Source organism: Pezoporus wallicus, unplaced genomic scaffold, assembly GCF_028554395.1.
Source record: "Pezoporus wallicus isolate ANWC-B61680 ecotype Strahan unplaced genomic scaffold, APGP_CSIRO_Pwel_v1 contig_6464, whole genome shotgun sequence".
NCBI lineage: Eukaryota > Metazoa > Chordata > Aves > Psittaciformes > Psittacidae > Pezoporus > Pezoporus wallicus.
In genome coordinates, this window is record NW_026642130.1 from 828,332 (window position 1) to 854,809 (window position 26,478).

The window sequence follows — 26,478 nt, forward strand, 5'->3', positions numbered from 1 at the left end:
TTTAAGCAGGAGATTTGCACCATCCGTGGGTTAAATGGATCCTATCCAGTTACCAGCTCTACCAGCAGGTTTACAGGTTGAATTACTCTCTGAGAGCGATTTCATACAGCAAGGCGATGTTGCAGGGAATGTCTGTAGGCTGCTGCCGGGTACGTAGCACCACCTGCTGCCTGCAAAGCAGGGTGCTGCTGGAGAGGCAGGTCACTTCCCAAATCCCTGCGAGTTTTCTTGTCTCTCTATATATTTGTACTGCCATATAGCAGAAAAGGAAGGAGCAAATTTGCTGCTTAGTTTACCTGCGATGCTAAAATCCAGATGCTTGTCACTGCAGGGCCGGTGCAAAGGCGCAGCGATGCGTGAATGTACACTGATAATGTAACAAGCAGTCCTGGTTTCTTAGGGATTTGTACTCTGAATATTAACTCAGACACCCTTGCCTAAAACCACTGCTTAAGTCTCTTGTGTGCCATATGCTGGTTTGTAACAGTTTTTCCATAGACAAAATGTTATTGTCGCCTCAGATCTCTGGGTTCCCTTGGCTTAGGATGCAGCTAATGGGGTCGGTGAGCAGAAGGAAGGCATCACTTTGGAGCACTGGATAGGAAAAGCAAGGAAGGGAAGCATCCCTCACATTACTGTATACATAATTGGATGTTTTTTCTTGCATAGGAAAGCTTGAAGGTGTCATGGGAGCCAGTCCCTCTGTGTTGAAGCCTTTAACCATCAGCACGAAAGCTGTCTGTGCGTCATTAAAACACTCTTCATTCTGGAGTGGGCTCTGTCACAGCAGCTCAGGGACAAAAGTAGCACAACAGAACTTGGCACCAGAGTCAGTGCGGCAGCAAAATACCACGTTATTTTTCCAGGGCTGGATTCCTGTTATTTCTAGGGTTTGCATGGTGGCCTGCATGTGCCTGTTCAAATAACAACAGACTATTTAATGTCCCCAAGTTAACCCAAATTATTCCATACAGTGGAACAAGATGGGCTGGGGAGGGGGAGGAGGCTGAATGTGTGGATGCATTTTCTCTTTTTTTTTTTTTTAATTTGTTTTCACCTTCTTTTCATTCTCTGTGACTGTTACTCCAGCTGATACTTGGTTCATGTGGTGTGTTGATATCCACTTCACTGTGAGCTTCTCCCTTCTTCCAGCAGTGTCCCAGATCCTGGGTATTCTGCATTTCCTTTCTTCCCATGCTTTTTAAATGTCTCAGTGGAGTGGTTTTGCTGTGCAAAATCATTTGCTTGTGTATTCTGTACAGGCTGCCTTGTTTGTGAAGCAAAGACAGCCTTGTCTCCCAGAGCAGCTATAACTTCATGCTGTACCACAAGAAATGGCACAGGAGAGGAGCGTGCCGTAGTCACCAAGGTCATGAATTTGGCTTTGGCTTGTGGGTATTAGATAAATAGGAGAGAAGAAAATCTGTGTTGTTAAAGTTTGCTGGAACAGGAAGGACCTTGTGGGACATCGGGACATCAAGGAGGCAACTGTAAGGGACATGAGAAGGTTATAAAGAGGAAGGTAACTCTTGGATACAAGGTTAAAGAAAGAAATGAGAAGCCAGAGAGAGATTTTAATCACTTCTTGTTCTTATGTGTCTGGTGTAGCTCACAGATGCCTCCCTAAGCTCTATGGAATCGATCAGCAAAGATATTGCAGCTCTCAGATGGAAGATGGTGACTTATTTCCAAGTTTACCAGTGGGCTGGCACAGCAGCCACAATATTATTCACCTCCTGGACAGTCTCTTATCCCCTTTCCACATGATACCTGCCTGTATCTGGCAAGGAAGCAGATTCTGCTCTTCCTTATCTAATTGATGGATGCTTTTTCTTCAGTTTTCTTGAAATCAAACGCTGTGGTATGTGATAAAGCATGACGGATCTCCCTACCATGCTGAGCATACAGAGTGCTCCCCTATCCAAAAAGCTGTGCCTGACTCCATCCTGTGCTTCTGGAGGAGGAGGTTCATCTTGTTTGAAAAGCGGTCAATGAACAGAAAGGTGATGGAGTAGCTGGGTTCAGAACCGAAGGCTGCAGCTTGTTTCCCCATTGTTCTGACTGCTGGATCCCTGCAAGCAGTACTGTTGAACTGCAAGTACCTGGAAGGGATGGAGGTTTTTTTTCCTGATGACAGTTAAGGGGATGCCATTTTAGAGAGCATACAAAAGTCAGGGGGAAAACTAGTAGTTGTAAGTCACTTCCATGCATTGAAATCCTTCAGTTAATTAATGAAAATCTGTGTTAGCCCTGCGAAGAAAGGTGAGGAATATTTCACTTCTGCAATTGGCAAAATCACCATAAACAAGGAGCTAAGGGCAACTTAGCCCTTAATAATAAGGTTGTTGCTAATAAACCAGAGGGAAACTGAGGCACAGGAAACAGCCATGCCTGGTCACTAAAGCACACAGTTGTGCATCTCCTTATAAGCTCACAGAAATGCTGTTTTCACTATTCCCAGATTTACTGACAGCAGAAGGATGGGAAGTGTGCTGAAGCTGTTCTTAAGACTCCCAGATAACACTTTCAGATCAAAATAGTTTAACAAAGTCTTCAGGTTTCTGAATGCTTATCTGAATTGAGCTCTGAGGGGTTTCTGAGGCTTGTTTAGTGAAGGAAAATGTTTTTTGTTCTCAACTCTGAAAGTTTAAAGCATTTTGGGCAGGGAGGTTTGGTTTCCAACTTCTGTGTGGAAGGGCTGGCTAATCAAAGCTTTGATCTCCCGAGCTGCCCAGAGTCCCGGCTGGTGGAACCTGCCTTATCTCGACAGTCAGAGACAGCCCCATCTTTTACTGTGACAGAAGAGAACTAACAGGGAATAAGAAAAGCACTTTTCTGGGGAATGTAACAGCTGTAAGCTAGGTAATTCTTTGCAATAAGGCTTATTTTCCTCTTGCTCTGAATGCAGGTGACTAAGCAAATTAGTTTCAAAACACTGGTAATAATTAGGTTGATTTTCTTAGAAATTTATAAAAGGAATTGTTTTTAATTATGCCTCTTTTATATAAACTCTGTAATTTGTAACACATGCTGCTCCTTAATTCCCAACCTATACTGTGGGTTGTGGGAGGTGGTTAGGGTGGTCTGTATTCATCCCAACCATGTGTTTGGCAGCAGTGTGTTAACTGTGTCTTGATGGAAGTATTTGTTCCCTCTTGATTTTGTTTAACTTTTTAATTGACTAGCAGGAGAAGTTTAAATAGATCATTAAGTAGTGAAAGTCTTGGGGCAGGCCATGTATTGAAGAACGTGACACTGCCCACCTCAAAACTCATGGCTTGGAGACTGTGGGTATGGTCCTTCTCTTGTGGTTGCCTTCTCCTCTCCTGGATGGAATATGGTGTGCTGATGTGAGACACAGACCAGATGAAGTAGGATTCAGCCAAGGGTTCCAACAATTAGGATCCAGCAATTGAAGCCTGCGGGCAAAGGAAAGATCCTCAGAAACCCATCTGAGGCTTGTATCCTGGTTTGACATCAACTGGCTCTGCCATGTCGAATGACAAGGTGTTTATTGCTTGCTGAGGCAAGATTGTGTGTTTGGTGAAAATGCCTTTCCCCTTTATTAGTCAACATTCAGGGTAATATCTCGACCATATTCCCTGATATTTGAGGTGATGGAAATGGCTTTTCTTGATGTGCTGTGCTTGTGGAACAGTAAGAACAATGAGAGATAAAATGCTGGTTAGGGAATCGTGGGATGGATTTGCTGGCTTTTCATCTTCTGACATTACACAAAAGAACTCTCATCTCTAGGTAATGGATTTGAGGGTAGACACATGTGGCAGAAAGCTGTCGTTTCATCCAGACCCATCAGAACTTTCCCAGTGATAACTCAGCCTTCTCATCTCGGAGGTCCCCAGAAAGCTTCCAGTCTGGAATAAATCCAGAAGCCAAAAGTGGGTTTGCATGCCTGAGTGCTCTTTATGGTTGTTGCTTCCAGCCACCTAAGCATTAATAAATCCTCTGTCCTCTTCACATCAAAAAAATAACCTACCTGCAAACTTGATGGCTCTTGGCTCTGCTTAAATACCAAGTTTATATGCTGTTTTTTCAATAGCTGCTCAGTAAGTTAATAGTCTTACCCCAATTCTTTCCTCTGTTAGTTGAGACGTAATGTTCATATTTATGCCATCAGCCCCGTGATAGGGATGCCTGCACCTAAGTTCTTCTAGGATGGGACGCAGCAGCTTTAAATGCTGAACAGCATCACCGAGTGTCGTTGGGTGTAATGTATTCCAAACAGTGAGATGTACCAGTTTTAACAAATTTAAAAATAATTCACCTGCTCTGTCAGCTGTTTTGTTTTACTGCTGCAGTGGAAATCCGGTTTGACAGGTACTGAGTAGAAGGAGAAGGAACCTGCTGAAGAAGTAATTGCACAACAATACTAAGGATTTGCACTAACGAAAGCCTCAGTTAATTAAAGTAGCTGGGCTATCAGCCAAAGAGCAAAGTGTGGAAATATAAGCTCTGCCTCACTCAGTGAACAGAAAGAAGATATTTCCAATAATCCCACAGGACTGCATCCCTTGGGTTTCCAGCACTTTCTTCTTCCACTGGAGATGCTCTGACTCTCTGTTGTGCATTTCTGTATCTCTTAAGACGGATGTTGCTGTGTTTCCTTTCCAGTGATGCTGATGACCTCGTGTTGCACTGCAGCTGATGGCTTGGCAAGAAGAGGATACTTCAAGAGTGCTTCTAAATGACCTTGCTGACTTTTTAATGCTCTCCGTCTTGCAGATGAGATGTGACAGCCCTTCTCAGATGTGTCCCTGAGCTCTCAGTCCATTTTCTGCGAAACTTCTCAGCACAGACCAGGGGACTAGAAACATGTCCCTTCCAATGAAATTAGAAGCGCCTGAATTAGTTAGTGGAGTCTTAAGAGAGAAGGGTGGAGGGAGATCTGGGCTTCAGTTCTTCAGAAGTTTTGGGGATTTGCTTGTTTTTTGTTTTGTTTTGTTTTTTTTTCTGTAAGGTCAGGGAGTTACAGTTTGTGCATCTTTCTTAGGCTCTTGAGTGGCTGTTCAGGTTCTTGTATGTCTCTTCCAAGGAGGACAACATAAGAGATTGTACCTGACCTGACACATCTCTGATGAGCACTCCACCTACATACTGCAGCTGGGAAAGCAAGGTAGGGACAAGCAATACTCCTGCCAGAATAAGGTGAGGCTTTCTCAGTTGGTTCCTCTGTGAGCTCATCAGGTTTTTCGTTTTCATCTGTACCAGCTGGATTACACAGCAATTCTGTGATTAGTTCCAGTACAGGACCAGGATAGTCCTGGCCGTAGGCTCTTTCCTGGCCTGTTTTCACTCTGCTGCTCTGAATTTTACAAGTGGCTCTGAAATCAAATTAGCCCAAGCAAGCAGCATGCGGCAGCCCTGGCTGCAGGTATCACTCCAACCTCGTTCAACTCTGCCCTCCATGGTGCACTGCCAGCTTCCCTATGGTACCCAAAATGGATCCACAAGATGAAAGCTAGTTCAGAAGAGTGGTCACTCCAGCCTGATGTCTGATGTGCCAGCCCCTGGGGACTGGCCAGAATGCTGTGAGGATCTGCAGCTCCTCTGCTGGCAGGACTGAACTCCTGCTGGGATCCCAGGCACTAGAGTTGGCTTAAACCTGAAGCAGAAAGGGGGTATGAGTTTCCAGGCTCACTGGCAGTATGTGCATCTGTTTCTGAGCTGTTGGTATTTACCAGTCTAACTCTGCAAAGCTTTTGGTACCCACAAGCAGTTTGAATCCACCACCCCTGGGCTCCAGGCAGTAATACTCCAACTTGTGAAGAGTTCAAAGACACTGCCTGCCCTCTTTCTGTCTCCTTTCATGTTCTCTTTTGCAGCAGCGAGGGCTGGCTAGAAATGGCATCTCTGTATTTTACCTAATATTAGCAAAATGGCTTTAGTGCAGAAAATGCAAGGCAGGTGTTCCCATTTCATCAGCTCTTGGCTCTCCCCGGGCATCTCCCCAGGGATCTTGTCTGGGGGGGGAGTTCAGCGTTGGATGCAGACACAGACCTATAGCAACTATGCTGTAGAGATGGGGAGGTCATAGCGGGGAAAAAGCTTCCCCTCAGACTGAACTTACAGCGTAAATAAAATTTATTGGGGATAGACATAGGGGGGTGGGGATGGTTGACAGAGGCCTGCTAATTTTTTCTTTTCCAGTATTAAGTGATGCAGAGCTGTGCTTCTCCAGCCCCAGGCTCCTGGGTCTCGGTCTCATACACACAACCCTGTTGTTGCACTTCACTTAATTGATGCTGCACTCAGATGTTGGGTGAAATTCATCATTTTTCATGACTTAGAATCTGTAACGGCAATATTCCTATTGTGTGGGACTGACCTTTGAGAATCCTCTTAACAATTTATTTCCATCCAAAGATCTTTGAATTGTTGGCAAACATTGGTCAACCTAACAGCTGCCCTGCTAGATTAGGAAAGGATAGACAGCACTGGTTCATTAAAATACAGCCACATTGGCTTGGAGCATACCAGTAGTTTCCAAAGTGCTTTGTATCATTACCGCAAGCTTTAGAAGAGTAAGCTGGTTATCCAACAACCTTTTTGCCAATAAAATTAGTGCTCTAACAGCTGAGGAGTATTTGGAGAGGAAGAAGATGCACAAAGAATAAAGTTTAGAGTAGACATATGCTGCCAGAAAGAAGAGTTTGAACATGTAAAGGGTAAAATGAAGGCTGAGAAAAAAACGTTTTTTGAGAATATACTTTTGTTGTTAGGGTGAATCTTTTGGTGCTGTCACCAGAGAAGTCTCAGTAGCAGGACCACAGAATCACAGAATGGTTTGGATTAGAAGGAATATTAAAACTCATCCAGTTCCAGCCCCCTGCCACAGCAGGGACACCTTCCACCAGACCAGGTTGCTCCAAGCTCCGTCCACCCTGGCCTTGAACACTGCCAGGGATGGGGCAGCCACAGCTTCTCTGGGCAACCTGTGCCAGGGCCTCACCACCTTCACAGCCAAGAACTTCTGCCTAAGAGCTCATCTCAATCTTCCCAGTTTTTAAAGCCATTCACCCTTGTCCTGTCCCTACAGGCCCTTGTCAAAAGCTCCTCTCCAGCTTTCTTGTTGGCCCCTTTAGGCACTGGAAGCCTTCTCTTCTCCAGGCAGAACAAGCCCAGTTCTCTCAGCCTGTCTCCATAGCAGAGGTGCTCCAGCCCGTGGAGCATCTTTGTGGCCTCCTCTGGACTCACTCCAACAGCTCCACGTTCTTTTTATGTTGTTGCCACAGAGCTGGATGCAGGACTGCCTGGGGATGTCTCATCAGAGCAGAGTAGAAGGGGAGGATCCTCTCCTTCAACCTGCTAGTCATGCTGCTGGGTCATGTTGTGCTTCTTGTCAATGAAGTCCTCCTCAGGGCTGCTCTGAATTCATTCTCTGCCCAGCCTGTATTTGTGCTTGATTGGCCTCCCTGCAGAAAGTGGGATGTGACACCCCACATGGCCTCTTGCAAAGCCTTCTTACAGGAGTCACACACAGCAGGACAAGTGCTAAACCTCACTGCAGAATCAGCATCTTGGTAATGCCTTACTGCAGGCTGGTTCAACACCACCACATCTGAATTGCAGCAAAAACCCTGCAGACAGTATATTTCTAATTTATTTGTCTTATTTTGTCTTAAAGAAGACCAGTTGTTGTGTATGTACATCCCTGCTTGCATTCAGTCTGTGTGTGCTCTTGCTACAGACACTGCTGCTGTTGTCCGTCATCTCCCCAGTGTGCTTGAGCTCTGAGCTCTGGGACTGCTTCTAGGCTGGGCAGAATTTAATCTGAATTTTCAGGCCTTGAATACCAGGTGAAAGCAGGCTTGCAATATTCATCTACCTGCAACTTGAAAGAGCATCAATAAAGAACTGTAACATCTGTTGGAACATCATGCCTTTGGATATTGCCTATTTCATTGCAAGAAAATAACCACCAAACCCCAGCAAACCCAAAATTGGGGTTATTAATATCAGAATCCTGAGTGTACAATCTTCCCTCCTCAAATTGCCTTCTCTGGTTTCTCAAACAGCAGCTTGTAAATCTGGCTTGTGATCCCGAATGTGCTAATGGAAGTTTGGTCATGAGCTTTTCTGTCCCACACTTGCACTCACTAGCTTTTTGATGAAAGCTGCCATATAAAAGCATAGGGCAGAGTTTCAGAAAGTTGATAAAGGAGATGAAGTGATGGGAGACGAGGTATTTGAAAGCCTCAACTGCAAGAGGCAGCATATTATCCATGAGACGTTCTTTAGAGCAAATAATTGTAAAATAAATCCAATCTCGCAAGCGTCTCAGCTTGCATCTTTGATTGCACAGCCACTAACAGCAACACGCAGAGAGAATAAAAATAAGTGAGTGTCCAGATTCCTTCAATGTTAAAATAAGCATTCTTTTCCTTTTGTTTCTCTAGAAGGATGCAGCAGCTGCACTGTATAAAAATGAATAAATAATCAGTTATGTTTGTATCACAAGCTGTTTTCTCATCTCAGAGATGAGCAACCCACTGGTAGCTGTAGAGTAGTTTAAAGACAGACCAAGTCTTTGCACATATTACGTGTATGGACACAGTATCAGTTTAGAAAAAGGATTTCCAGTAGTATCTTCCTGTGTGGTTTTGTTCTCAGTGGGGGATAATTTATGCATGGTTTTATGTTGCATTATTTAATTATGTGGATTTTAAAAATGCATCTGCTTTGCCAATTTACATGCAGTATACGCTGCCTTTGGAAGGCTTTGTAGCTAAATACCCTTCCAGTGAAACTCTTTTCATACCTCTGGAGATGAGTCTTAAAATAGTCTATAAATCCTTTTCATTGAAGTTTTGAAAATGCCTTATGTTGGAGGTAGCAAAGCTCAGAAGTCTGGAGGTTCAGGGCATAAAGTGGAGTTGTAACTGTTTCAAGGTGAAGAGGAAGCTCAGAAAGAGCAGCAGAATAATTAATACATGAGAAAAAGGATAACAGTAATTTTCCAATCCATCTTTACAAGGAAAGATTAAAGGGAAAACAAGAAGGTGAACAACTGTCAGGGGAAGCCACTGTAAAAACCAAGGACATCTCATCAGGCCACGGATGAGTGAAGAAACACCTCGCTAAGTGTGTCTAAAGAGCTGATTTTGGGTGGCTGTCCAAATAAATGACTGGTAGTTTTGGTGCAAGTGCCACCAAATTAAGCAAGAGAGCAGACTCCATAGGATACCTAAGTACAGGGTAGGTGAAAACTGGTGTAGATGTCTGGGAACACGCTTCAGCTCCAGTGCTGTCTCTTGCCTGCTCTCCGCCTTGCCCAGCCACAGCAGATGCTGGTGTGGCACCATCCAGACCCAGTCACGCATGGTCTGGGCATCATCCAGATTGCTTGGAGCAGAGCTGGGAGCCAGCTGGGGATGGGATGGCAAAGCTATTTCATGGGGAGAGCCCAGTCACAAGAAGAGCACATTCCCTTGCGGCTGCACCTCTCGATGCAGGTGGATCCAAGCAGCCTGGATCTCCCTCCAGGATGGCTTTGTCTAGGGTAATAGGACTTGTTTAGGAGCTGTGGTTATATCTGTGCCTGTTTGTCAGTATCTTGTGTATTTGAGTGTGTTAACCCTAAGATAATGGCCGAGGATCATTGTCTTGGCAAACATCTTAAAGAGCTGCTTTCCGCATCTGTGATTCTGCTTTTGCAAAAAACACCAATTATCATAAATGCTCACGATCAGAAGAGTTTCCCTTTCTTTACAAAATGCCAGCTTACAAAGATCTGCCAGTGCTGGTGGCATTTCTGGAAGGAGATTTAACACCATGTTTATGTGTGTGTCAAAGTGCAGGGCTGCAATTTCCCCTGGATTTGCAGCTCATCAGGAACTGTCAGAAACGCCCTGTAGTTCCCTGTCATGGTGGACTGATTTTCTTTGAGCTTTTGGGTCCTAGCCGGGAGTGGGAGTGTGGTTGCAGGGAGGAAAAGCATCATCCCAGGGACTTGGTTATGGTGGAAAGGCCATGCTAGCATCCCATCTTCTGCCTGCTGCAGGAGCCTGGCAACATCTTGTTGTATAAGGTGAGGCCAGATTTTTTTCATGCTCATGAAATGAAGAATTGCTGGCTGAGCTCAAGGTTTGGATCTGTGCTCTTTGCTGTGGTTTTGGCTTTGGAAAGCAGGATGCTGGCCAGTACGAATTGGATGAATTTCTGTCCTTTGCAAATGGGGAGGATTTTCTCATGATGGGAGTTGAGATTGGCAGGAGGAAACAGTACTGTGTGGGCAGGGCAGGACCCCAGGGCTGCTCAGTTTGATGCTGTGTTTTCAGGAGGCAATTGAGTCTTCAGAAAGTACTGCTTCAGTTGTCCTTGGCAGTTGGACGTAGTTGTCCTTGGCCAGTCGGATAGATTGGAGGTCTGGGCTGAGAGCCATGGTGATTTTGCCAGCTTTGTGGAGTGTCTCAGCTTGCCTAGGAGCAGGTAGAGATAAAATGAGGAGAAAATGGAGGAAAAAAGACTGAAGTCTTGGTCAGACACTCATGATTCACATGAACATCACCTAACCTGGGGGGTGGGGTAGAGGGCTGCAGAGATCTTCTGTGGCATCTGTAGTAATTGGCAACAGCTTCTTTGGCTTCTCCTTGTCAACAGCCTTGGCAGAAAGCTTGGCTTCTCATCATGCAGCCAACATGCACACGTGGTTTTTGCCTTGGGACTGACCTCTTCTGTCTTCTCAGTTCCCTGGCATGTTAAACAGGAGGAAGCTAACACAGAGTACAGGAGAAATCAGGATCAAAGTCATCTTTGAGAAAGTGAACCTCAGGTGTGTAGTTTCCATAGGGAGCCTTTCCCGATGCCAGAATCCCTGCTGTAGCTGGTATGTTTACAGTGTGCAGTATCCCTGTCTGACATCCCAAACTTGTCACTTGATTTTCAGCTGGTCAGTGCAAACCTGTTGTGACAGCCACACTCCTGATAAAATACATGGCTACAACAGTGATGCTCTTCTGTGGCACCAGGCAGACTTGTCTTCATCTGCATCTCTGGTTGCGTTTGCAGAGAAGCAAGTGCCAGTCTGATCTAACACCTCAATTGCAGAGGGAGTAGGGAATGGAGTCAGCCATGGTAAAAAGACGTGATTTATTCTCCTTATGCATACCTGAATCTGTACACACAGAACTCGTTCTAGGGCATTTAGTAAATAATTTCAGCACTTGTATGCTGATGCATGGAGGGAAGGAGCCCTGCTTGTTGTGGTTTAAGCCCAGCTGGCAACCCAGAACCACACAGCTGCTCACTCTCTCCCCCCTTTCCTCCCCCTGCTCCCGGAGGGATGGGGAGGAGAATCAAGAGTGTAACTCCCACAGGTTGAGATAAGAGCAGTCCAGTGACTAAGGTATAACACAAATCACTGCTGCTACCACCAATAATAATAATGATAAGGGAAATAACAGGGGGAGAGAATACAACCGCTCACCACCCGCTGACTGATACCCAGCCTGACCCGAGCAGTGATCTGGCCCTCCTGGGTAACTGCCCTCGGTTTATATAGTGGGCATGACGTGCCGTGGTGTAGAATAGCTCTTTGGTTAGTTTGGGTCAGGTGTCATGTCTCTCAGCTTCCTCCCAGCTTCCCCTCCTGGCAGAGCATGTGTCGCAGTTTAAACCCTAGCCAGACAGCTTGTTCACTCACTCCCAGTGAGTGGTGCCGGGCATGATGTGCTGTGGTATGGAATACCTCTTTGGCTAGCCTGGGTCAGGCGCCCTGTCTCTGCTTCCTCACGGCTTTCCCTCCTCCCTGGCAGAGCATGAGCCTCACAAAGTCCTTGGTCAGGGTAAACATCACTTAGCAACAACCAAAAACATTGGTATCACCAGCACTGTTCCCAGGCTGGAAGTCAAAACACAGCACAGCACCAGCTACCGTGAAGGAGAAACATGACTGCTACTGCTGAACCCAGGACATTATCCACCCCTTATTCCATACCATTCACGTCATGCTCAGAACCCACATTTTCAGTACACCATTGCTCTCCCACATATATACATCCATATACACACAGACCAAGAGAAAGAGATCATCCATTAGTGCATGGACCAATCCCTATAATGCTGCCGAGTCCATTCGGTCCATGATGTGAGGTTCCATCTCTTGTAACAATCTTTCAGGGAAGGAAAGGCTGTGTGCAGTATTGGATCGTTGCCTGCTGATGCTGGTCGTTCCTTTACTGCGGAACTCATCCGGTTCATCAAAATTCATTCTCTGTAGGGATGATGGTTGGAGGGAAGTCAGGGCTAGTCGCTGGTGACCTGGAGACATCTAGTTGATGGGCTATAAAAGTATTACACAGCAGGCAACAGCATACAATTAAGTTCATTGGCTGTTTTCCCCTAAAATCAAATCCCCTTGAGGTATACATCGGACTTCCCATCCTCCCACATTACCCACCAAGTATATCCAGGTCCCTGAGCAAAAGCAATCCCACAAGTGGGTTTGCCTTTACCTGAAGCAGGAATAACCCAGACTGTCTTCCCTAGCAAATTCTTCATATGCACCACGGGAACTTTGTCCCCCTCTACAATATGTAAAAGTTCTGACTGGGCTGGTCCAGCCCTGTTGGCAGATCCTCTGGTGTTGACCAACCAGGTGGCCTTTGGTAAGTGTGTATCCCAGTGCTTGAAAGTTCCCCCACCCATTGCTCTCAGTGTAGTTTTTAACAGCCCATTGTACCATTCAATTTTCCCAGAGGCTGGTGCATGGTAGGGGATGTGATATACCCACTCAATGCCATGCTCTTTGGCCCTAATGTCTATAAGGTTGTTCCTGAAATGAGTCTCATTGTCTGACGCAGTTCTCTCTGGAGTGCCTTGTTGCCACGAAATCTGTTTCTCAAGGCCCAGGATAGTGTTCCAGGCAGTGGTATAGGGCACACATATGTTTCCAGCCACCCGGTGATTGCTTCCACCATGGTAAGCACATGGCGCTTGCCTTGGCGGGTTGTCAGCAGTGTGGTATAGTCAGTCTGCCAGGCCTCCCCATATTTATACTTCAACCATTGTCGTTTGACCCCAGACAAGACCCAAACCTGACTCTGCGTAACTCTTGAAATCAGTCATGGGCAAAACACACTCTGTATGCATGCTAGCATGGTGATTCCCATCATGATCAGCAAACAAGTCTCAACAGCATTAAAAGGTCATTCAAAAACTTCAAAACTCTCAAATGTAAATGGTCTGCGGGGAGGACTGGGAGAGTAAAAGGATGTCTCCTTCACAGGTTGAGCACCTGAGAAGGAGAAAAAAGATGTGTAATTGCTAAGCACTTCTATTATATACCTCCCAAAGTATAAAGGTGGTGACCACACTGGGAACATAAGCCAGATCAGTTTCATGATCAATGATTCTATTGTATTACAAGTTGTTACCATAAAGTACAGTGAGACAAAAACCTTAGACCAAGCCCCACACTTGAAAAACACTAATACAGCAAATACCGGATGGACATAAGATACGATATACTGAAACTGTGAGATCAAGAGGAACAACCTTGAGAGCCAATAAATCAGCATTGTGACAAGTGACTATTAATCCGGTCAGATCTGTTGTTATCTCAACCCCTTGTGCCGCACGTTGGGCGCCAAAAGGACTGTCGTGGTTTAAACCCTAGCCAGACAGCTTGTTCACTCACTCCCAGTGAGTGGTGCCGGGCTGAGAGCAATCGAGGTCCGTCGTCCCGTTCCCCCCCCAGCGCGCTCCCCTTCCCCACTGCCAGAGGAATGGGGAGGAGGATCGAAAGAGTGCAACTCCCACGGGTTGAGACAAGAACAGTCCAGCAACCAATGTACAACACAAATCACCACCGCTACCACCAACGACAACAATGATAAGAGAAAATAACAAGGGAAGAGAATACGATACCACCAGCCAAGAAACGAGTCCCACCCGGAAGCCCGTGTCCTTCCGGGTAACTCCCAGTTACCCCCCCTGGGCATGACGTGCTGTGGTATGGAATACCTCCCTGGCTAGCCTGGGTCAGGCGCCCCGTCTCTGCTTCCTCACGGCTTCCCCTCCTCCCTGGCAGAGCATGAGCCTCACAAAGTCTTTGGTCAGGGTAAACATTACTTAGCAACAACCAAAAACATCGGTATCACCAGCACTCTTCCCAGGCTGGAAGTCAAAACACAGCACTGCACCAGCTACCGCGAAGGAGAAACATGACTGCATGAGACTCAGAAAGTCCTTGGTCAGAGTAAACATTACTGAGCAACAACTAAAAACTTTGGTGTTATCAGCGCTGTTCCCAGGCTGAAATTCAAAAACACAGCACTGCACCAGCTACTAAGAAGGAGAAAAATGATTGCTACTGCTGAACCCAGATACTGCTGTATCTGGTAGTCTGCAGGTCTTAAGGTCTGATCTGGGCAACTTTCTTAATTGGAGGATGTCCATATTTGTCCAAACTAGCAGTTGAAAATAAGTGTCTGATTCCAGAACAGTTTCAGGGATGCTTGGTGCCTGTGCGTTTGTCCTGTCTGCTGGAGTTTGCCATCTCCCAAAGTCTTATAACAAAGCTCTTCCTAACCTCTAATAAGCCACTTTGGCTGAGTTTTCATTCTTTTCCTTTCCACATTAGCAGACCCACGTGCTGCAAGCCTGCAGGTCTGTGGGAGAGCTAGAGAAGTCTTGGCTTCCCATGTGCTTTCTGCAGAGAGGAAAAGCCATCATCAGAGTAGACAGGAAGCAGCCTACTCAGCTTGAAACAAGGATATGGGATATGGGTGGCTCGAAGAGCACCAGTTCCCAGGTGTGCCAGTCTTGCTTCCTTGATGGGTGGTGGGAATGATGATGGTGGTACCTCTGGAGCCAAGTGGTCAGACTGGTCACTCATGATACAGGAGATGTGATACCAGTTTTCTTCATGGAGAGGGTCTAAACTCGTACTGCTTCTCAATGCGGAGTAGAACATCAGGTTCCTTGTCGGGAGCATTTCCCAGCTGAAGTGCTGGGCAGGTCCCACTCCTGAGGTCAGTGCCGTTCCCATCACGCTAAGCTGAGTTCTGTGAGGGCTTTGCTCCTTGGGACAGTGTCAAGCAGAAGGACATAGCCCTGGAGTCTCTGGCTTGAGCACTCCCCTGCAAAGCAGGAGATGTGCTGCACTGAATCTTATTGATAAAACGTCCAGAATTGATGCCAGGAAAAGGGAATGACAGTGTTATAAATCTGCATCCTCCCTGGAGGCCTGCGCTGACAGGAGCAATCAAGCTTTTTGCTTCAAAGTATAGATTAAGGTCAACTCTTCAGGTGGAAGAGGCAGATGCATTTGGCTCCTGCATCTTCAGCACTGTTTTTCTCAGCTGCGTGGTTTAAGGGGGCTCATGGTATCACCATCCCCACTTACTCTATGGTGCTATTTTTCCCCAGCCCAGTTGGGTTGAATTTGCATGTATTTGGGAATGATGGAAATGGATTCTTTTCCTGAGACCTTGTCCTTTGTCTCCCCAGATTATCCAGCTCTCCTAAGGGCATCCTTCTGGCTTTTTATCTCAAAAAGACCTGATGTGAGCAATGAGGTTCCCAGTTTCTTGCAGAGTTTGCTCTTTGTCCAGAAATAAATCCAGTTCACCAAGTTGAGCTGTCAGAACTTCTCCAAGGGCATAGACATTCTTCATGTTTTCACTGCCAAATTATACGTGACACTTAATTTAAAGCTTAAGTGTAAAGCCTCACTAGTAAGGAGATTGCTGGAAGATACTGATTTTACTGCATTTCTGTATTTATGTATAAAAATGTACTATAAAGTATTGGTTACGGGCATTATTGCTGGGCAGGCTCTGGATTTATGCTCTGGTTTGGTTCCCTCTAATGTTTTCGAGATCCATTTGGCCAGTATGGCTATGAACAACAGCAGGAGCAAATGGGTTTTCATAGAGTTGTGGGGGTTTGTGCTCCTTGAGTCAAAAAAAAACAAACCACCCCACATTGTGGAACTGAATCACCTTGAATTGATTTGCTGAAAGGAGCAGAAACTTATAATGTGATGTGTCCAGGGCTTGGGAGGCATTTTAGGTCTTGAAGTTTGTCTCAGAAGTTTGCAGACTGTTAAGGAGGGCCATGATTTTGAGCTGGGGCCATTTACCTGATGGCAAAGAGTTTTAAAATAATTACTCTAAGGAATAGTCCCAAATAACCAAAATAAGACAACCAGAAGTAAACAAACTGGTATAGCTTTGAGTCTGGAGGGACTGGAGTTTGTGTGCAGGTCCTACCAATGATGTTCTGCGCAGTATTAAAATCTGCTGTAAGTGAAGGTGGCTTTTTGGTAAATGCATTTGTGTCTCTCTTGTAGCTTGCTTGGCTGATTTTGTGTCCTCCTTGCTATTTTAATTTCCTTCGGTATGGGTAACTGCTGACTCTCTGTTCTGCTGGAGCGCAGCATTTCAGCTTTGCTGAGGGAACATCTTTTGCTGGGTTTTGACAGAGTGCTTGGCTCAAGACCATTGAGAAACAAGATTGTAGCAAAATCAGTCATTCAAGATGATGAAAGAGCAGGAGAACTAGTCCTGAGAGAGTGAGACCTCATCTGTTTGAAAAAGAACAGAGGGGGGGGTTGTTTATGGCACCTCTGTGCTGTTCTGGGGCGAACGAGGCCCACCAAGTGTTCCTTGGTGCGACTGCGAGCTGGAGGCACATTCCCAAGGAATAAATTGTTAACATTTGAAAGTGAACAGCTCAGAGGATGTCTTCCCTTACCCTTGATGCCTTCAAATCCGGCAGAGTTGCTTGTACCGGTGACAGCTCAGGTCTGAGGCACATCCCTGTGACCTGGATGATGCAGGAGTTAATGTTGGCTTAATTTACTGCTGTCAACCCCACCAGCCATCTGCCAGTAGTTCTCCAGAAAGCATTTAGAGTTCAACCGGTGCCATGAAGTTTTAACTCGTGGCTTTGTAATTTGGTCTGAGTTGTCATTTCACAGCTGTGTTATGGTGCTGTGTGATGAAAGACTTCCGTAGGAGGGGTGGCTCCATCAAGTCTCCTGGTCCACCATATAAGGAGGTCACACAAAATTATCAGGATGACCTCTGGCTTGTAAATCCCTGAATTTGGCAACATAACATGCCTCTTGTCTGTAGTTTTGATCTGGATTTTAAGTGTCTGATGAAGTCATGAAAAATTGCTAAATCTCATTTCATGACATGTGAAGGTGAGGCTTGGACTTTTGTATTTTGCTGCTTTAATAACCCTTCTTTTTTCACCTGGCCTAATAAGCTTCTGAGTACATTTGTACCTGTAATGTCCATTTCATGCCTGAGAAATTTGGTGGTTTTAGAGGCCCGTTGAAATGTAAAAACTTTAGAAGAGATAGAAATCATATTTCAAGTCTCTGAATCAAATACTCTTCTCATTCTCCCTAACCTGTTTTAGAAGATGAGTTGCTGGTATTAAAGCAGAAGTTTCCCAAAAATTTACTTTTATCTTTCTGAAGAGTTTTATTTTCTTTCTAATAACGCGATGCCCTCGTTTCCACAGCTCGGGATGCAGTGTGTGCAGTCAAGATCAAAACCTGGCCTTGCCTGGGGAACCACCATGCTTGAGCTATCTCAAGGGGATAGAGAGATGGGAGGAAGGTTCTGAATCTGGGCCCCATCACTTCCATCTCAGTTCGCTGCCTGCAGGACCCCACGTGCTTCCTTGGTGTAGTTACCCAGGGGAAAGCGCAGGGATTTAAAAAGCTGCTGAATAGTTGTCTGATGACAGTTAGCTGCATCCTAAAAGAGCTGTAAATCAGGATAGTTTCTTTGAAAACAAGCCATCAAAGACAACAGCTGTAAGTTGCTTCTAACTTTTGCTGGAGCTAATGCGATTAATTGAATGTGCTTATCAAGGCTTGGAGATAGATACCCGTCTCCTTTGTAGCATCCTCCTCTTTTGGAAGAGTTTAATGCCAGTGCACTGATCTCTGTGTCCTCTGGAGTCCCCAGTTTCAGATGTTTCAAGCAGGATTCTCTTCACTTTCTCAATTGACAGTTGTGTTATGGTATTGTTCAGCATGTTACAGGAAAACAAGTAAATCAATAAAGCTTGCTGGGTTTTTTTCTTGGAATCTATAAACTTACAGGCTGCTTAAATCTTAAATATACCCAGATGAAAGGCAGGAGGATACCTATTTTCTGTGAAATGCAAAAGCTGAACACTGGCACTTCCAGACCTGCAAAGCTTCAGACTTGATGGCGTAACCAGAAATGTGACCATTGCAGAACGTGTGCTGAGTTTTGCTGACTGTCCAAATCTTTACCAGCACAAGAAGGTGGGTCTGACTCAAAGCTCAGGTGAAAAACTGCCCTGAGTTTGTTGGGTTGTTGGACGTGTGAGCTGGTACCCACTTCCCAGCACATCGGTTTCTGCTGCTCAGCCTGCTGGTGCTAGCGCTTCTTTTGTCCTTTAGCCATCCACACATCTTCAATTGGCAAAGCAGGACCTTCCCTGGAAAGCATATCAATGTACTATGGACTCAATCCAGCTTCTGCTAATCCTAATGATTTAGACACCCACAGGCTTCAATGAGATCAGGCTTTCTGAGGAGATACCATCATAACAGCAGAGACACAGTGTGGCACATGCTCTTTAGCAGAAGGCTAAAGTGCTGATTTTAATAAGTTTGCAAACATCCTAGAATGTGGGATCTGCAATGGGAGGAGAAAAATGTGGTCACAAGACTTCAGCAGGGGAAACATAAGAAGGACATGGACCTGTTAGAGCAAGTCTCGAGGAGGCCATGAAGATGCTCCAAGGGCTGGAGCACCTCTCCTGTGAAGATGAGCTGAGAGAGCTGGGCTTGTTCAGCCTGGAGAAGAGAAGGCTTTGGGGAGACCTTACAGCAGCTTCCAGTGCAGACTGACAATGAAGAATAAGACTTAAATTCTCCTGTCAACAATTTGGGGACCACTCTGGCTCCTCTCCTTTCCAGAGGATGCCCACAGCATGTTGGCTTCAGTGACACTTCTACAGAGGTGGTTTTCTCAATGCCCATGTTGACCTCTTTGTGTCCAGGTCTTCCTTGGCCTCTTGGGCCAGTGCCATAAGGCCATAATGTTGCCAAACCTCCTGGGTTTTTGTTTCCTGTCTTGTCAGCTGCCTCCCCTGAATCAGCATGTGAAGTTGCCGCCTCTCCCGTTTCCTTCCTCATTGCCTAGTCCCACTGTGATTAGTGCAACCTCTCTTATCCAGCAGTTCCCAGATAAAGATATCCCCGGGAGCATCTGCTGGCTCACACTAACTCTGAAAGTAAATACAAACACCACGCTGATTTTTGTCCACCTTTGCTTCTCCACCTTGAAAGGAAGAAATTCCTGGGCCAGCACTGTCTGTCTGCCTTTGCCTTCTCCTGTGGGCACTAATTGCCGTGCAGCACTCCTGGGGTGGGAGTGCTACTGGCTCTGCTCTGGCCCTGCTCCACCATGGCTTAGAGCTGCATAGTTTGTTCACCTCCCTGCAGTAAATTGTTCGTGTTTTTGATGGATCTTCAGTGAAATATTTTAATGTGTTCTTGTCGAATGTTCCGTTCCCCCCCCAGCAGCTATTGACAGATGAAAGCACTAACGCTGGCTTTACATGGGAATTTAATTGTAGCAGCTGTCATGCAGATCCCCAATACAAATATTTTCCACTGTTAATGGTTTCACTGTGGTTTTTTTTTGTGTGATCAAATGTAATCTTATTTAATGGAGTTTTATTGCCATGATGCCTTATTCTTTTCACCAGGCTGGACTTTATTTTTAAATCAAGAGAGATTGTTTAGAGGTGAGCCAGAAATATGACTTAAGGGATTGAATGGGATGGGAAGCCTGGGATAAACTGAGCAATTGTAGATCAGCCAGGGCAGGTGAAGTGTAAGGACAAGAGCAGGAAAGGGGCCAGTGTGGAAGGGACAGTCAAGAAGAGGGAGAAATTCAGTATGAGTTTACACATGTATGGCTGGGGTTAAGGGAAACTGCACTGTGAGGAGTTGGAAGAGTTTTGAGAGAGGGAGGCCTTGCAAATGAGTTGTGTCCAAGGCAGAAATCATGGGTAGTTGCAGAAACAATTCAGTTCAGAGCAGCACTGGAGGCATGCAGCAAGGGCCACTTCTTCAGTGGCCACAGGTGAGTCTGGCCGTGGCTGTGTGTTTCCCTCCCAGCAGCAGTGCGACCATAGGCACAGCTGTTACAGCTGGGTCCTGGCATCATGGACTGGGCTTGGCTTTTGGCAGCCCTGCGAAATGGGCAGGAGGCTGCAGATAGGAGCTGGCTGGAAGCTGGAACTGGCACTAGAATGAGCTGGTCCTTTTTGCTTAGAAACAGGTTATGAAGCAATGCCAAAATGCTGCACACACACAGCTGGAGTGTGCAGCTCCTGCATCTCTTCTCTGGGTACATACAGCCACCATAATGATCGTGTATTCATTTCCTAGGTTGTCCGAACAGAGAAGAACAGCCTGAACAACAGGTTCCTGCCGTGGGATGAGATCGAGACGGAGGCCATCCTGTCCATTGATGATGATGCTCACCTTCGCCATGACGAGATCATGTTTGGGTTCCGGTGAGTAGCCTTTGCACATGTGACCTTTGGACTGATGTTTCCTGTTGTTTTCCACATCTAGAGTCTGCTCAAATGCAGCATGGCCTCGTGACTAAAGCCAGGGCCAGAATTAGGGCTAGCACATCTCTTCCCATGGCTTTCCAACTCACTTTCTTGGAGGAGTATTATGCTCTAATGAACTGTTTAACAAGTGCAGGCAGGTGGGCTGATTTCAGCCTGTCCAGACAACCCTTAATCTCATGCTTCTTAACCTCAACTTGCCAGTTTTTGCTGTGCTAATAATGGTCTTTGGTGCCTGGCTTCCTAGGGTGGAAGGAAACAGGAAAACAAATCCAAGAGGCTGTTGCACTCCATCCTTCACATGCCATTGGCAAGGCCAGGGCATTCGCAGCCACTGAAAGACATGGTGCACATGTGCTCACAGTGGGCCGCCATCCTCTTTGCTCCCTGTGACGTTGGGATGTGACAGCGATTTTGCATGTGTTTTGCAGAGCATGGAAAAGAGAGATGTTACACGGAAAAGGCTGGTGCTGATTGCTGTTATTCCTACCCCCTTTCTGCTCCAGCATCTACATTTTCCTTTGACCTGGCAAAATACTTCCCTGGTTACGCGGCTAAGGGAGAAAGCAGTTACGTGGGCTCTGCCATGGGAGGTCTCTGCAGGCTGCTCCAGCAGATCGTACAGCTCAACCTCACCGACTGCCAAAGAGGCACTGGGCAGTGAGGATGGCACAAGGAGAGCACTGGAGTTTGTATGGCTGCAGCTCGTCAGCCCACCGAGCCAGGAGCAGGGGCTGTGACTGCTGCTCAGAGCTGGCTGGGGCGCTGGTGACAGAGCCCAGCTCACTGCTCTCACCAAAATGTGTTGGCTCATGTCTGGGGGGAAGATTAAAAGGCACAAAACAGGCTCTCTCTCAGAGATGAGAAATGAGGTGTTAAAGTGATTAAAGCAGGGGAGTAGGCGTCAGGACTCCTGGCTTCCCTTCCATGCCCTGTTTCAGGGTCTTTATCTGGACTTGGCTGTTTTCTCATCCTCTGGTCTCCGTTTTCCTTCGCTCACCCACAGCGCCTGGCTGAGGCTTTACAGATTAGCCCTGGAGAGCATCAAATGAAAATTATAAGCGTCATGTATTATTCTCACTCATACCCCTGCTTACAAACACCTGGGTCTTACAAAGCCTCCCTGTGTTAGCGCATTAAGCCAGGGAAGAGATGGTGTTCCAGTGACTGAGTGAACCTCTGCCTATAACAACTGTGTTCTGTTGAAACTTTGCTTTGGGCTGTAGTTCTCAGGGCCAAAAGCCTCTTCTTGCTCTCTTCACTGCTCAGGAGCAAGGTGGAGGCGAGCACCCTGAGCAAACCTCTCTGGGGAGCACACCCAAAACGATTCTCCAAAGAAATCCTTATTTTTGTGGCTGAGCTGGGAAGAAGAAGGTGTCACATTCATAGGAAAGTGAGACGTGGGAGAAGTGAAAGGGAATGAGTAGTTTCAACTCCAGCTTTTCAAAATGATCCCACTGGATTAACAGAAACCACAGTGAACAAGTGCTTGTGGGGAGGATGGTGCCAGGGAAGCTGCTGGCAGTGTTAGTTACTCCATTTTTGTTACCAGGTTATATTGGAGTTTCATTATTTGAGTAGAGGATATAATAATGAACGTGTCTTTGCTTCTGGCTGTGTGTAATGAACGCTCAGGACTGTTGCAACCATGGTCTCTTTGGCAGGCTGTGGCTGCCCTGCAGCCATCACTTCTGTAGCTTGCCATAGGAACAGGAGATGTGGGAGGAACTAGAGAGGGATGTGAGTGGGGGCTGTCGGAGGAACATCACTGTCCCATATGGTATCCTTGACTCCAAACTGGAGAGGCATGGATTTGATAGATTGACCACTCAATGCATAAGAAATGGGCTGGATGGTTGCACTGAGAGTTGTTGTCAATGGCTCAATGTCCAAGTGACAAGTGGTGCTCCTCAGGAGTCGGTGTTGTCACCGATGCTGTTCAACGTCTTTGTAGGCAACATGGACAGCGGGATCGAACACACCCTCACTGAGTTTGCTGGCAACACCAAGCCATGTGGTGCAGTGGATATGCTGGAGGGAAGGGATGTCATTCAGAGGGACCTGGACAGGCTGGAGAGGTGGGACAGTTCAAACCTCATTTTGGGCCATGGAGGTTTTTTGTTAGTTTTCTTTTTAAGCTACAGAACAGTACTTACGGGTTAGAAAATCCCTAATTTATGAGTTAAAAACACTTTCCCTGTGAATGGGTAACTTGAATGTGCCTCTTGTAGAGGACCAAGGTGAGAAGCTCAGCTTTGTACTAAGCAACACTGGTCTGTGTTTGGGAGAGCTGACTGAGGGATGCTTCAGTTCACATCTTGCAGTTTTTAACCTCTAACAGGAGAAGGTCAACAAGTTCTGCCTGTCTGTTAAAGCTGAGATTTCTGTGTTCAGCCCTTTCCTGCCCTAGAATAGGAGGAGGAGTTATCTTAGGGTGAGCCCTTCTTCACGTGTCACTCAGGCAGCTGGGATGGCCAGTCAGCCCCTCCTACCCTCAGAGGAGCTTTGGTCTGTGGAGGTGGGTGAGCTTGCATTGAGCAGTCTGTGTAAAAAGACATCTTTTGCATGTTGGAATTTTCTGTATTTTTGTTTTTAATAATGAAATGGACTTAAAGAAGTCTGTTTAAACATCAGGTTTAAATGATGTTTATCCTTTTTGCTCAAACTACAATGTCTATAGGCCATTCTTTGGACAAGCAGTTGCTAAACCTTTGTTGTATAGGCATCTCCATCACTTGCAACCCCCTTCAAGAGCGAGTCTGTTGGTGTCGAGGGCATAGTCCTGAATGCAGTGGATCTCCTTCAGAGCCATGCTCATCTCCATATGGGCTCCCCGTCTTTGCGTCTGACTGAAAGGCTTTGTGTTTGCAGTGTCTGGAGAGAGGCAAGGGACCGCATCGTTGGCTTCCCGGGGCGCTACCACGCGTGGGACATCCCCCATCAGTCCTGGCTCTACAACTCCAACTACTCTTGTGAGCTGTCTATGGTGCTTACTGGTGCTGCCTTCTTCCATAAGGTGAGATACACAAACAGCTGAGCTTCCCCTTCCTTCTCAGAGTAACCAGAGTCTTTGTGTTTGTGGGAATGCTGGGGTTTTTTAAAGAACACATTTTCAGGTCACAGCTCCTTTTTCCTCGCTTCCTCCAAACTGAAACACAGCCAGCAACTGGTGTGTGGCTCTCCTCGAGGAGCAGCGTATGTTCAAGCCACATGAGAAGCACCACAGTGCTGAAGCAGGCAGATGGAGTGCAGGGCCGAGCATATTCCAGTGTTGGTCATGGTGAGGGTGAGGCAAGCCACAGGGTTTGCGTGCCCTGTGTCCTTACTGTAGCACCTTGAATCTTACAGACTCTAAGTGTTGCAAGGGGTAATTTGAAGGGAAGCTGTGGGTTCTTGTGGCTGTGTGCTGGCACAGGCTGGCTGGTACGTGTGGTTGGTGGCTGGTTTATGTTGGAAGGGAGCAGTGCAGGACGTGGCTCTGTGACATGTGGCTGTGTTGGAGCAGTGACAATGGGCAAACAGACCTTGAGAAAAGGATGAAGTATTTTCCAAGGGGACTGTCCTGAGCTGTCATATCACACTGTGAAGGTTAGCCACCAGCTCCTGCTGCTGTGCTGACTCTGCAGCAGCAAAGGTAACAAGATCTGAGGGGGCTGAAACCACTATTCCTCAATTTCTGAGGTGACAGGAGCCTCAGGACTCAGTGAAGATGATGGCTCTGGGATAGACTTGCTGCAGCTATGGCTACAGCAGATCTCCTTAGTGCAGGATGAGCTCCATTATGGGGAGTCTCTCTGCTGGCACCCTTGAGCTCCAAGTCTGATACATCCCAGCATGTGGTCTGGATACTCACCTGTGGTGCCACAATTGCACCAGGTCTGGTGCAGATGGCACCAGCAATGGTTAGGGACTTGCTGCATGGAACCACCTTGAGCAGCATTGTGCCTTTGTGTCCTCTCCAGTACTACGCCTACTTGTACTCATACGTAATGCCTCAGGCCATCCGTGACATGGTGGACGAATACATCAACTGTGAGGACATCGCTATGAACTTCTTGGTCTCTCACCTGACAAGAAAACCTCCCATAAAGGTAAAGCACCAGGCAGGAATTTGTGCTATTTAGTGATTGGATTGATGGCTTTCAAAGGGAAGCAGTGTGTTAGCTGATCTGGTCAGGGGTGCAACCCGGGTCACTTCCTCTCCTCTCGGCATAGCCTGGTGCAAAAGCTGTACCATACAGCACGTGCTGCCCTTACCAGAATCTGGCTGTGTCATGTCTCTAAGCACTGTGTTGCAAGAGTGATGTGCTCAAAGCTGTCAGCATGTTCCCTCTCCTCGCCCTGGGGAGATGTAGTGTGTGCATGTGTTCAAAAAGGTGTGAAAACTCAGTATAACCCTTAGAAGCAGCCAAATCCCCACCATGGTGAGCAGGCAAACTGGGCTTTGACTTACGCTGCAGCTCAGACCAGACACTTTCCTGGCTCAGCAAAGGCCCTTCTGTGCAGCTGATCCAAAAAAGACAAATTGCCTGCTTTCTGTAGCACACAGCACAAGGAGGAATGATTTCCTTGCTGATTTTGTGCAGCTTGCCAGGGACGTTTAAGCTCACCCGCATGTGGAGCGCTGTTGGTCCAAACCCTGCAGCCCAGCTGAAATTGCCTTGCCCTGGGTTAACAAATGTCACAGTTCTGAGCGTGAATTTCAGATGCAGAACATTCTGCTCTTTGCCAAAATGGGTTTTGACAAACTGCTCATTACAGCCTTGCATATGTCTCACCATGCAGGCCACCTGCCTTGGAGATGGGCCTTGGCTGTAAACATGACGGGTAGGGTTTTTTGTGTGGTGTTTTTCACATGCAGGGCTATAGTGAAGTGGAGGTTGTAGAGTTCAGTGCAGCTGAGAGGAGAATCAGACCGAAGCCAAAGGCCATTGTAATGGGATGTGTGATTCAAGGCAGACAAGGAGGCCCTTTAACCAGCATGTGGTCCCTCAGCACCTCGTGAAAACTGGATCCCCCTCCATAGATCTTACTTAGGCAGAAGTTGCTCCCTGTGAGGGTGGTGAGGCCCTGGCACAGGGTGCCCAGAGAAGCTGTGGCTGCCCCATCGCTGTCAGTGTTCAAGGCCAGGTTGGATGGGGCTTGGAGCACCCTGCTCTAGTGGAAGGTGTCCCTGCCCATGGCAGGGGGTTGGAACTGGATGAGCTTTAAGGTCCCACCCAAACCATTCTGTGATTCTGCCTGAAGGGAAGGAGCTCCTTTCTGAGTCTTTTTTTCCTGAAGCAGCTTTTCAAATGTTAAACCAGAAAAAGGTAGCTAAGCATTAGTAGGTAATTGTGCCCCGCTTTATGTCTCTGCTCTGACAGACCATGTCCATCCTCACCTGGACACCCTCCAAAGCAGTCCCAGCAGCCAGAAGAGCACAACCAAATTCGTGCCCTGTCACAGTGACAGTGTGTCGCCTGTCACACAGGACATCTAGCCATGCCCCACTGTGCAATGCATTGGGCACAGGCAGGGTGTCCCCCGAGCCAGGCTGCTGCAGGCAGTGTGTCAGTGACCATCTTTGTCCCTCTCATTGCAGGTGACCTCCCGCTGGACTTTCCGCTGCCCCGGATGCCCTCAGGCGCTTTCACACGACGACTCTCACTTCCACGAGCGACACAAGTGCATCAACTTCTTTGTCAAGGTGTACGGGTACATGCCCCTGCTGTACACCCAGTTCCGCGTGGACTCGGTCCTCTTCAAGACCCGCCTGCCCCACGACAAGACAAAATGCTTCAAGTTCATCTAGCAGCAGGAGGCAGCCGGGCGCTCCCGGCTCTCCGAGCTCCAGCCGAGGCGGCTGAGGGCACAGAGGGGCTTTGCTGC

The 26,478-nt window shown here is 46.9% G+C and overlaps 1 protein-coding gene across 9 annotated transcripts in view; it reads left to right on the forward strand.

The window, feature by feature from the left end:
• The window catches only part of EXTL3 (exostosin like glycosyltransferase 3), a 154,217-nt gene extending 127,739 nt beyond the window's left edge, over nt 1-26,478 (forward strand). For all 9 annotated transcript variants that reach the window (XM_057427708.1, XM_057427704.1, XM_057427703.1 and 6 more), the window contains 4 exons: nt 20,420-20,547; nt 23,479-23,623; nt 24,570-24,698; nt 26,192-26,478. In XM_057427708.1, coding sequence (XP_057283691.1) covers nt 20,420-20,547; nt 23,479-23,623; nt 24,570-24,698; nt 26,192-26,401 — 612 coding nt within the window. In that variant the 3' untranslated portion in view covers nt 26,402-26,478. The remainder of the gene's footprint in view (nt 1-20,419; nt 20,548-23,478; nt 23,624-24,569; nt 24,699-26,191) is intronic.